General features: G+C 33.2%; 1 protein-coding gene across 1 annotated transcript; it reads right to left on the reverse strand.

The window, feature by feature from the left end:
* Positions 1-838: 838 nt before the first annotated feature.
* Positions 839-5,249, reverse strand: LOC145562012 (systemin receptor SR160-like). The gene has a single exon (XM_081622157.1). The coding sequence runs from the start codon at positions 4,914-4,916 to the stop codon at positions 1,311-1,313; it is 3,606 nt and encodes a 1,201-aa protein (XP_081478283.1). The 5' UTR covers positions 4,917-5,249; the 3' UTR covers positions 839-1,310.
* Between the last annotated feature and the right edge of the window lie 7,279 nt (positions 5,250-12,528).

Below are 12,528 nucleotides of genomic sequence, written 5' to 3' on the forward strand. Positions count from 1 at the left end.
ATTTATCTAAATTATTAGGGTGTATTGAATTTAATTAGAGTATCTGTTGAGATTTTCTATATCGTACAAAATAAAGTGAAATTAAGTCGAATAGAAGAGCATATGAATACAATACTCCGTACAAGCATGTAATGTCTCAAGGATAGATGGCTGTGTCAGAGCAAAGGGCAACTACATGGAAAAGGCACTTGTTTTATTGTTTTGATTGATTGATTCATGTGAGGGTGAAACACTAACTTTCTTGTTTTACTTGACTGCATATCTCAGATACCTCAACCATAGCATAGCATAGCCCCTCTCTTAGACTTCTGTATTTATGTGATTCCTCCACCCTCAATTATTTTCATTGTTTTACCCCCACAATTTCTAGGAATTTCAACAGTAAAAATATTTAACTAATTACAACTGTATAAAAAGAAGAGATATTTATAGGAATGACCAATAATTTTTTATTACTAGTAGTAGTATAATAATACTACTACTACAATGTACTACCTCTGTTTTTTAGTTGACACGTTATGATTTTAGCACTATTTACACAATTTTGTTTGACCGTATTTTGTGATACATACGTAATATTTTTTTAGTTAACAAGTTTTAATTTTAGCACTATTCACACAACTTTCTTTGACCGTATTTTGTGATATATTTTTAAAATATTAATTTTTTTATAATTTTTACTTTTCAATAATTAAAGATATTGACGGTTGAATATGTGTATTGACAAACGTAACTAAAGAAATGTGTCAACTAAAAAGAAACGAAAGAAGTATAAATTTATTACATTGGAGAGTGGTAGATATAATATGGTATAGTGTGACATAAAAATAGAGGGACATTTAATAATGACATTTCAAAGTTAGTATTGGGAATACCAGTAAAGTATAAAGAAAAAAAAAAGTATAAAAACAAATCAAGTGCTTCTAAAGAAAATGGCCAAAATAGCCTGCTACACTTGGTCACTATCAAACTGAGGTCACGGATCTACTAGCATTCTAGCAACATTTTTAACAACAATTTTAAGGAAAAAAAAAAACTACAAGAAGTTTTTCTAATACATTATGTACAAACTACAAAGTGACCTCAAAAAAGAGGGTAAAAAAAGGAGGTTAATAATAACCACCTACGTATAAAATGAAAAAAAAAAAGAAAAAAAAAGGGATTCTTTGATTATACATACATTAATGGTTACAACATACAGTGAAAATTTTTGTTTATACCATTCCATGGTGGTGGTATAGAGGAAAATTTTGTGGAACTTCAACACTACCACCTTCATGTTCCGGCGAATTCGAAAATTTTAGGAGATGTTATTTGAAGTTTCCTTCTGGGACTTCTTTTATGCTCATATCTAGGATATCGACTGTGGTGCTAAAACTTCCGCCCATGGTAGTAAAACTTCCGTCGTCTCCTGTAATGGTAGATCCTGAATCGAAACCTAAACCTGCTTGGATTTCCTTGAACATTGCCATGACTTGAATCATTGTAGGCCGTTTCCACGGTCGGTCATCCAAGCAAGCACACGCGACTTTTAGATGCTCTAAGAGCTCGATTTCTAAATTCGGATCCTCTTTTGTTAGCTCGGGATCAAATACATCGCTTATTTTCAATTTTGCGTGCATTTTCACCCAACCAACAAGATTATTGTCACCAAAATCAGGTGAATCTGTAGGTTGCTTCCCTGTTAGTAACTCAAGTAACACCACACCATAACTATACACATCCCCCTTGGTTGAACATCTAAAGCTTTGGTAGTACTCGGGTGGAACGTAACCCGGGGTACCAGCCAATGTGCTCACACTCAAATGAGTGTCCATTGCACTCATAAGTCTGGCCATCCCGAAATCAGATACCCTTGCCTCCAAGTTTTCATCTAGCAAAACATTACTAGATTTCATGTCGCGATGAATAATGTGGGGGATGCAATTATGATGAAGGAAAGCTAACCCTCGAGCTGCCCCTATCGCGATTTTCCTCCTTGCGACCCAATTTAGCTTGATCCCGGCCTTCCTTCGATCATGTAGCACATCTTCAAGGGATCCATATTTCATGTACTCGTACACCAACAACCGCTCTTCCCCGACTTTGCAGTAACCCAAGAGAGGCACAAGGTTGCGGTGTTTGATCTTCCCGATAGTTTCCATTTCAGCAGTGAACTCTCGGTCTCCCTGCCCACTGATTTGTATCAGCTTCTTGATAGCAACAACACTGCCATCCTTGAGCTGAGCTTTATAGACATCACCAAACCCGCCTTTGCCTATCATACTGTCATCATGAAACCCATTTGTGGCTTCTAGAAGATCAGCAAAGGTAAGCTTTCGAAGGGGCTTCTCGAATGTTGCAAGGTTGATGCTCAATGCCTCGCGATTACTGGTGAATTTCCAGGCAGACGCGGTGTTGTTGCCCGTCTGTGAGTTACCATCCATGTAAATATCTTGCAATGATTCCTTCTTCTTCCTCCTCTTTTTCACCTCAATGCCAACAATGATCACCCCAAATATGCAGAATAAAGAGAACAGCAACCCCATTGCCACGCTTCCAGCAAGAGAAGCCTGTCTCCCATGCTTTTTATGGTTCGACGAATTAGCATCCGAGTTTCTATCACATGCTGGCAGGGGATACCCACAGAGGCCGGTGTTATTGAAGAATCTAGAAGCCGGGAAAGTTTCAAACTGTGCTGATTCAGGAATCATACCGGAGAGCTCATTGTTGGACAAATCAATCTCGGTCAAGAATGAGAGACCACCCAAAGACGAAGGAATGGACCCTGAGAGACGGTTGTGGGAAAGATCCATAACGCCGATGTTCTTCATCCCTGAAAGATCTTCAGGAATCGGACCAGACAGATTGTTATGGCCCAAATTCAAAATCGAGAGATAGAACATTGTGCCGAGCTCCTTAGGGATGCCACCTTGGAGATTGTTGTAAGACAAGTCAAGGAAAATCATGGAGCCATTGTAGTTAAAATTAGGCTGAGTATGACCTTGGTAGACTTGCTGAAATTTGCACATTGTAGGGATTCTAAGAACAGCATCAGACCTAATCCCTGCAAATTCGAGCAAATTACCCGTGCCATGACACCCTTTACCTCCATAGTTCCTAAGGTACACATACTTCTTCCCAACAACAAGTCCAATAGCCATCTTCCCTGACTGTTTGGCAATAGCAGAAGGAATACTCCCATTCAACATATTGCTATTCAAATCTAACCACAACAAGCTCTTGCATTCCCCCAACTCGGGTGGGACTTCGCCATAGAACGAGTTGTTAGAGAGCTTAAGGATAGCCAAATTCTTCAACCTACCAATCCAAGATGGTATAGTTCCACTCAACCTATTACTCGAAAGCGAAATCCAGTTCAAGTTTGTGCAGTTCATCAATCCAGAAGGGATAGTACCAGTCAACTCATTGTAGTCTAAAATCAGATTTTCGAGTGTTGGAATGTGCTGAAGCTCAGTAGGGATATCCCCTTGAAGCTTATTCATCCACATAATCAAGTCTTTCAACTGAGTAAGTAAGCCCAAACTAGATGGGATTCTCCCATTGAGGTAATTGAAACTAAGATCAAGTGAAACTAGCTGAGAACAATTACCAATAGTAGGAGGAATTGGACCAGTGAGCATATTATTTTGGAGATAAAGTTCTTTCAATTTACTAGGGTTTTCACAAATCCCAGATGGGATTTTCCCAGAAATTTTGTTTGAACTCAAATCCAATGATTCTAAACTAGCAAGAACAGAAAAGGAATCAGGCAAAACACCCACAAAATTGTTAAAAGCTAGGTTTAATTTCTTCAAATTCCCCATTTTTAACAACAAATCAACAGGCAAATCCCCAGTGAAATTGTTGTTAGAAATATCAAAAATTTCCAACATTTTGCAAGATTCAAAGCCAGTGGGGATCATACCAGTATAATTATTGAAGGAGACATCAAATTCCACCAAATTTGAGCAGAAATCATCAGCAAAACTCTCAGAAATCAACCCTTGAAATTGATTACTCCCCAAATAAACAAACTCCAAGCTTGAAGATGAAGGAAATGAGGGAAACCCACCAGTTAACAAATTACTTGAAATATTCAAAAACTTCAAATTAGTACACCCAATTAGTGCATTTCCCTCTATTTTTCCAGCAAATTTATTGGAAGATATATCAATATGCTTCAAATTAGGAGAATCTTTCCCAAAATTAGGAAATGGGGCTGAGATATTATTTGATGAAATATCCAAATACTCCAAATTTGAGCATTTTGAAAGTGAAAAACTCCCATCTAGATTATTCCCTTTTATAGCAAAGTAAGTAAGCTTCTCACAACTTTGAGAAACCACCCATGGAAGAACTTGGTCCCCAGCTAACTGATTCCCAGAAACATCCAAACTTTTTAAGGGTAACCCAAAATGAGGAGGAGAAGAACCCTTGAAATCTCTAGAAGAATCTAGAAGATTGAAGGAGATGTTCAAAGAAGAAAGAGAAGAACATGAAGATAACCTAGCTAAATCAAAGAAAGACCCAGAAATAGAGTTGTGAGATAGGTCAATTTCTGAGAGAGAAGCTGAACAGACAGAAATTTGTTCAAAAGAACCAGAAATATTACAGGAAGAAAGAGAAAGTGAGGTAAGAAGTTCAATGGAAAAAAGATGAGTTGAAACAGAGGAAATATCAGTAGAAAGAGAAAGTGAAGTGAGATCCAAAGAAGTAACTCTTGAATTGTTGCAGAAAACACCAGTGAAGTGACACGGGTCGGAGTTCTCAACCCAGTTTTTGAGGGTATTCGGGTCAGAAAGAGAAGATTTGAAGCTCAATAATTTCTGGGAATCGGTGGTTTTAGCACCAAAAACAGGGGAAAACAGGGGACGAGAGAGAAAGAGTAGTAAGAAGGTGTAAAGAAGGTTCATTTTTTCTGGGGATTGTTTCATTGAATCATGAAGGAGAAACAGGAAGTGGGTATTAATGGGTTAGGGTTTCGGAGTCCGCCATTGATGAGAAAGTTATGAGCTTGAGAGAGAAACAGGGGAGGAGAGAGAAAGAAGAGAGGTAAAAGACTGGATTAAGAAAGAAGAGAAGAGTATATATTAAGAGAGGAGAGAGAAAGAAGAAGACTTGGGGAGGAGTGGAGGTAACAGCTGTTGCTCACATGCCATGTGATACTCTCTCTCTATAAATTTGTTCTTGCAACTCCTCCATTTTCTCTCTCATCTGTTAAAAAATTAATTAAAAAAAATTAAAACTAAAAAATTAACTTTAAAAAAAAAAAAAAAAAAAAAAGGGTCTGAAATGGGGTAATTGGAAGGAAGGTGTAAATAATTAATATTTGGGTTGATTGAGATTTTATTATTTAAATTTTTTATTTTTGAAAAAAAAAATGGGGTGTTTGTTTATTTATTTGTCTTGTCTATCAAGGGTTTTTTATAAAAAAGAAAAAAGAAAATGAAATGTGTTCGTGTGAGTAACCATGGATCCATCTCAAAGCAATTACACATGTCAACATCAAAGGGTCCCCGGTTAAAAAGCTAGCCATGCCATCTAAATTTTTACCCTTTTTATTCTATGTTGTGTATAATGGTCTTGTACTCTTTTTTGACTACAAAATTCTCTATTAAGAGTAGTTAACAAAATTCAATAAATATGAAAATTCAAAAGTTAAATCTACTAAACACATGAACAAATGTCTTTATAAGATTCTCCCCCTATATAGTACTCCTATAATTTGGATGTCTCATTGGATTTATTTCGTTCCTTTAATAGTATATTTTCCTCGTTAATAAGCTATGACGGTAAACTTTTAATCTTGTTAACGGTGGTTCATTTTGACATGACTAATTTGCTTTTTGTGATTTTCATTTTACGTAATAGGATGATGCATGCCCTCGATTAATAAGTTAATATGCTATTTTAGCCAACTTTTTCTTGCCTTTGATGAAGCCAACATTTTCACTTGATGAAAAACTTGTTCTCCTTCAACTCATTTCATGAACTTGCATTGTTACCAATATTCTCGTCTAGTTCAAACCACATTACATAATAAATTAGCAAATTAGACTGTTCAATTACTTAATTATACTCGTACTTTCATTTTCTTATGACGATCACGTGAGTTCAATTCTTGACTGAAGCTTTTTTTTTCAAGGCAAACATATCAAAGGTCATCTACGAGGATGTGGTGCCATGCCACCACTGATGAATAAGAGACACGTGGTGGCGATGTAATATTATTTGTAGAGCTATACTCCGTATATATTAGGCTTTGTAACCATGTCAAATTTATACATTTAGATGCATTACTTCTATGGATCTGTTCACATTTACTGAACTGAACTGAACTAATTGGAGCTAAACTGAATAGAGGTGAAATGAATATTTTATGAGAGACGGAAATTAGGAGTTAAACTGAACTAAACTGATTGCAACTGAACTAAACAGACCCTATGGCTCTAGATTTTGCAAATTTGCTCATCTGGAGCAAGCTTTCTTTTATACGTAGTGCATAGACTGCATACTAATGTTAACATATACTTCCTCCATTTTTATTTACTTGCAGCACACCCCTTTGGCACGCATTTTAAGGGAAATATCAGACTAGGTAAACAGATAAATTAATTCACAAAATTTTACCACCGATAAGAAAAAAGGAATAAGTTGCTACATTTTGAATTTCATTACTTAATTCCTTCGTTTACCTAATCTAATTGACTCCTCAAAAAGCGTGATAAAAGGTGTGTTGCAAGTATAAAAAAACAGAGGAAGTATCTATTTACTAATAGTCGTTTTCTTTCTAAATTAGTTATAATCACACAATTTGTAAATAATCTTTTTAATTGCTATGACTAATATTGACCATAAATTAGGGTCTACCGTCCAAATAGCAAAAACGTAAATTCAGACACTTCTTCTCATTCTACAAAATTGAATACATTGTAGAGTGTAGAGTGTAGACTGTAGTAGTAGTAGTAACATCTAACGCCTTGGTAAGTAGCATACCAACTACCAAGTACTTGTAATAAACTGCTAAAAATGTTGAGTGTTGACTGGAATCTACTTGTACTCAAAATATATTTTCGACCAGAAATAAAATAAAATAAAAAATAAATAAATTATTTTCTTCTAAATACAATTTAGGGCGTGTTCGGCAAAATATAGCCGTAAAGATAGATAATTTAGATATAAGTGATTGAGTGTTTGGTAAAGTAGCGGTTGACTAGTAATCTTTAACTTCAAAAGCTAATTTTTCAATAAAAACTACCTCCACCACTAAAAGTTATTCCAACCATTACATTGCCAAACACTAATAAAATTTGTTAAGTAATGGTTTGATTTAGTCAAATCACTAAAAACTACTAAAAAAAAACTAGCGCCAAACATGTCCTTAAATGTAGTACTTTGGTTAAAATAATTGAATTAGAAATGTTTGATAGGGATTAAGGGCCTGTTCACTTCAGCTTAATTTCTTAGTTCAGCTCCAGTCAGTTTAATTTAGCTTCTAATTTCCTTCTCTCATAAAATATTCAATTTAGTTTTTTTCAATTCAGCTCAATTCAAACAGGCCCTAAAACCACATTTTAGAAGCCTAATCCTCGACATAATTGGTCCACAACAATGACCAATATAAATTATCTGTTGTAGCCTTTCTAGATTATGAGACGTATCTACACGTACAAGTTAACAGAATTTTAATTTATGTCCTATAGCCCCATGACTAATGTTTTCCATCTTCATTACTACTCCGTAGAGAATTTGCATTCCTTTCCTTCCTTATGAATCATTTTATTTTATTTTTTTACTCCGATTTATACTGTCTCATGATATTATTTATATTTACATATACATTTATTGATTAAAACCATCATATATAGTTTTTTTCAATTTTTTTTCCTGTTATATGAATATATGATGACCCTTTTAATTACTATCAGTTAGTTCTAAATATGTAAATCACAAAACCAAATAGGAAATTAACAGGTTTAATCAGGCCCTATTTTACTCTTCGAATAACGGGTTTAATCAGTTAATTCTAAATATGTAAATCACGAAATGTCAATTAGCAACACAAACTCTTCTTTGATCTTAATATGTATACATTATTTTCAATCATTATAGAAGAATTAAATCCGCATGCTTACCAGATACCATATCAATCTAAAGCTCTAAGCTAGTTAATTTGAAAATTGAAATACATAAATCTTTGAAATACATAGCTAATGCATAAACTATTTTTTTATTTTTATTTTTTTAAAGAACGATAAGTAACGGAGGGTTAGGAATTGAGGTAGGCTTTTTGAATAAATGACAATAATTTATAAATTTTTATAACAAAGGATTCGGTTGTCTCATTAAGTTTCCGCGTGGGTAAGATTAGGAAAGGTTGGATAGATGAATACATCATTGTCCAATAGTATCAACTAATATTTTTTTATTTAGGGTGGGAGATTCTACATTATTACTAATTTTTTTATTATAATACTTTGCAAAAATTAATAAAAAAATAATAATAATGATTTTATTATAACTAGGGGATCCTACGCGCGCGATGCGCGCGGGTAGTGTTTCAAGTTGAGTTATTGCAGTTAGTCTTAATACCTTATGCATGTTTGCAATATATTTTATTATAACTATTTGTATATATGCGATTAATATGTTGAATGTCATGTATCTTAGCAATGCTCAAAACTTTAGCAAATTACTCTAGAATTAGTGAAAGAGTTGTATAAAGTATTGAGTTTTAGACATGGAAATGTTTGCTATATTTAAAGTACAAATTGAAAAGGTTCAATTAGCAGGACATCACATGTCTATATTTTTCTTGTATTCATATAAGATACCAATACACCTCACTTTAAGTTTTAATCGGTTAAAGTGATGATCGTAATAATTACAGTAAATGTCATTTAACAATGATTGTCTTGTAAATAATTTATTTTACAGAGTAAATTAATATTATAAGTCATTAATTTATTTTGTTAAAGTTACAAAAATAATGAAGTTATTTTCTTGAATCGGTAAAAAATTCACTGGACAAAATGGACCAAGTAACCTCAAAAACTAAGGGTCTGTTCTCATACGATTATTTTCAGTTCAGTATAGTTCAACTCTAATAAGTTCGATTAAATTCAGTTCAGTTCAGTTCAGCTCCTAATTTCCTTCTCTCATAAAATATTCATTTCAGTTCAGTTTAGTTCAGCTCTAATAAGTTCAGTTCAGTTCAGTTCAGTTCACATATCTTAATGCTTTCGGAATCAACGAACATAGTGTGTCCTAAGTCGGTAGCAAGATCAGAAGGCTCCAAGAGCCCTGGATAAAGATTGAAATCTTGAACTAATCAAAACTCTCGTTCAATTTAGTTCAACTCAGTTCAGTCAATGAGAACGGACCCTAAGTTAAGTGGAGAAATAAGGTCCAAGGATTGATAACAGTAGATGTTGAGTGATTGACTGTGTGAAATTGTCAATCAAGTTCATTCCCAATTCAAATTTCTACCAAGCTAGTCTTCAGTTCAAATGAGTAAAAACTTGGGCAATTATTGCTTGGACCTTAAGAGTCACCAAACTAACTAAACTATCTCAATGACATTAATACCGCAATCTCTTGAATAACGTTCTGGTTATTGTATTTGACCAACCTTTGTCTTAGCTTCTAGTTTTATTTATTTATTTTTTTTATATTTATTTTTTTATTTTATTTTATTTTTATTTTTTTATTTTATTTATTTTTATTTTTTTAAGAACTACTCATATGATCTTTTCGGATTTCACTTTCAATTCATGAACTTTTTTAAATGAACCAATACCCTTGTAAACTTATATCAAAATCATGGACATCGGTTTTCTCTTTCTGTCCGAAATATAACCGGTTCACCTACCCACACTTGAGCCTAATTTCTCACATATCAATTTCAGTTTCAACACAGTTGCTTTTGCACTATATTGGACAAATGCTTGCTTCCATAGTTCCTTGTGCTTCATATAGGAAAGAATGTAAAATCAAAACCTCTCATAATCATACTTATGAAGGTTAGGTTTTTTAAAAAAAAAAAAATACTTATGAAGGTTAGAATAATTCAAGCAATCCTAAATTAATTATACTAACAAGTGAGCAATTAAATTAACGAGAAAACCCATATTGTGAAATTGACCAATAATAACAAATTAGCAATAAAATAAATACATTGATTATTCATAAACTACTCATACAACATTAATGGGGGTATAAAGGTAATTAAACATTTTCAGGGTTAAAAATGTCCTAACACTATTCATAAGAGTATTTTCCCACTTTTTATAAGGTAGGGATAGGGATGTTTTAAAAAAAGTAAAGGTCGACTTGAATTCGGGTTCGGTCTCGGCGTCACGAGGACAAGGCGAGACTAGAAAGATAATGAAATAGATAATTGTTATGAAATTAAAGAGAAAGAGGAGAAAGTAGGGGAGAGAATAGATCAGTATCTTCTTATTAAATAATATGTGGGAGCATACATATATTTATACATGAGATACAACTAGGGTTTTGAGGAATAATAATATCTAGAATATTCCTGAATAATCCTAAGGATATAATGGGCATCCACTAATACATATATTATATAACACTCCCCCTTGGATGACCATTATCGAATAGTGTGCCTCGTTAAAACCTTACTAGGGAAAACCCGATGGGATAAAAACCTAGTGAAGGAAAAAGAGTACAACACTTTCGTAATACGCCTTACATGCTGCCTCGTTAAAAACCTTACCAGGAAAACCCGATGTGGGACAAAACCATGGTTAAGGGAAAAAGAGTGCAGCGCGTATTTTTCTCCCCCCGATGAATGCATAACTTGAGATCTTCCAATGTAATGAATCCAATGCCTTAGTGACTTTATACTTGTAGATGAATAACATTCCTTGATAGTTGATCCTCCCTGATCAAACTTGAAACTTCAAATCTTCACTGTTAGGCATCTTCATTTATCCATGCATATACAACAATACCTATGTTGTGTTTACTACTATCTTATATGACAATTTTGTTTCAAGTTGCCTTACCATCAAAATAATGCCTTCTTCTGGAGGTCATAAAGTAGCTATTAATCAAATATTGATTATATAATTATGGCAACTTGTGATATTTTGATATCATTATCTAAGTTTATATGAATTATTAATAATATAACATAAGCAATTATTATATACTTTACTCATAGTTCTTCTGGACCATAAAAATATTATTCTTACTGTAATATATCTCATTACTATTCTTCTTTAGACATTTTTCATTTTAGACGAGAGTTTTCCATTGAATACAAAAATAGATTTACTCTCACTTGGTTAAACTTCAGGTTGAAATCTCAATAACTTAGTCATCAATACTCTCCATGAGTTTGATAACAATATCAACATTGTCATTTTCAGAATATAGAAATTTGAAGGGCTAGATATTTGAATACGTTGTATGTAAGTTTTTCGGGAACTTTTATGCATGATTCATAACATGCTATTGGATCGTCATCATATTAACTTTAATTTCATCACAATTGTAAGCCCATCGGAGTATATATAAATTTCTTCTTGTAAGCCTTAATCATAATTATCATATCGTCATACCACAAACATTCACATATAACACAATTGTTGTATAGAATTAATGCATGCAATATGAGATGTAGAATTTATGACAAAATCTTAAACAAAATACATTTGTGATGAGTAATGCATAAAACTACATCCTATACGTACAATGAGTAATGCATAAATCTAAAACTCAAACATACATATAAATAAAACTCAAAATGTAAACACTGTACAATGAGGATTTCAGAAATCCATTTTCAAATTGGACTACTAGTCCATAATAAACTTTTGATTAATTATCTTAGTTTCATGTCGACATCAAAATGGACATATATTTCTGATCCCTTATTCACAAGTCCATTCATTCTGCATATGCATATTATTATGTCGGTTCCATCATATACCGGTATCATATAATTCCTCAAGATACTATTTTAATTTGCATGCTATTTTGCAATGATATCTGAATACACTTCTTATTGGTACCATCATAATTTTCTTACATCATAGGCCATCTATTGTAATAATTCAGATATCTATACCACTTTAGGGTATTTCATACACTATGGTATTTATATACTATTACACAATTAGTGTTAACTGCACTATCTTGCCACATATATCATATACATTACACATATCTTTATTTTGGAACCGGTCATACAACCTACACTTCAGGTGTAGTGATTCAAGTATAATTGGCAAGATTTTATCTCAATGTATACACATAATTAATATGACCAAAATGTATCTTCAACGCTATGCAACATGAGTCATAACTAAATACAAATCAAATCATAAATGTGCAACATATCTTGAAAATATGTAGATAATAGTTGGCATATACTTTTCAAACTTACATTACAGGGATCATCAAGTTTTTGATTTTGCCAACTTATGCTAACTCTTCTCCCCCTAAGTTGGTAAAATAACTCATATATAGGGGCATCAAAATTCTTGACCAACTTATTATATAAATTTGCAAAAT

The sequence above is a fragment of the Chenopodium album genome, chromosome 10 (assembly GCF_948465745.1).
Source record: "Chenopodium album chromosome 10, dcCheAlbu1.1, whole genome shotgun sequence".
NCBI classification, from domain to species: Eukaryota; Viridiplantae; Streptophyta; class Magnoliopsida; order Caryophyllales; family Amaranthaceae; genus Chenopodium; species Chenopodium album.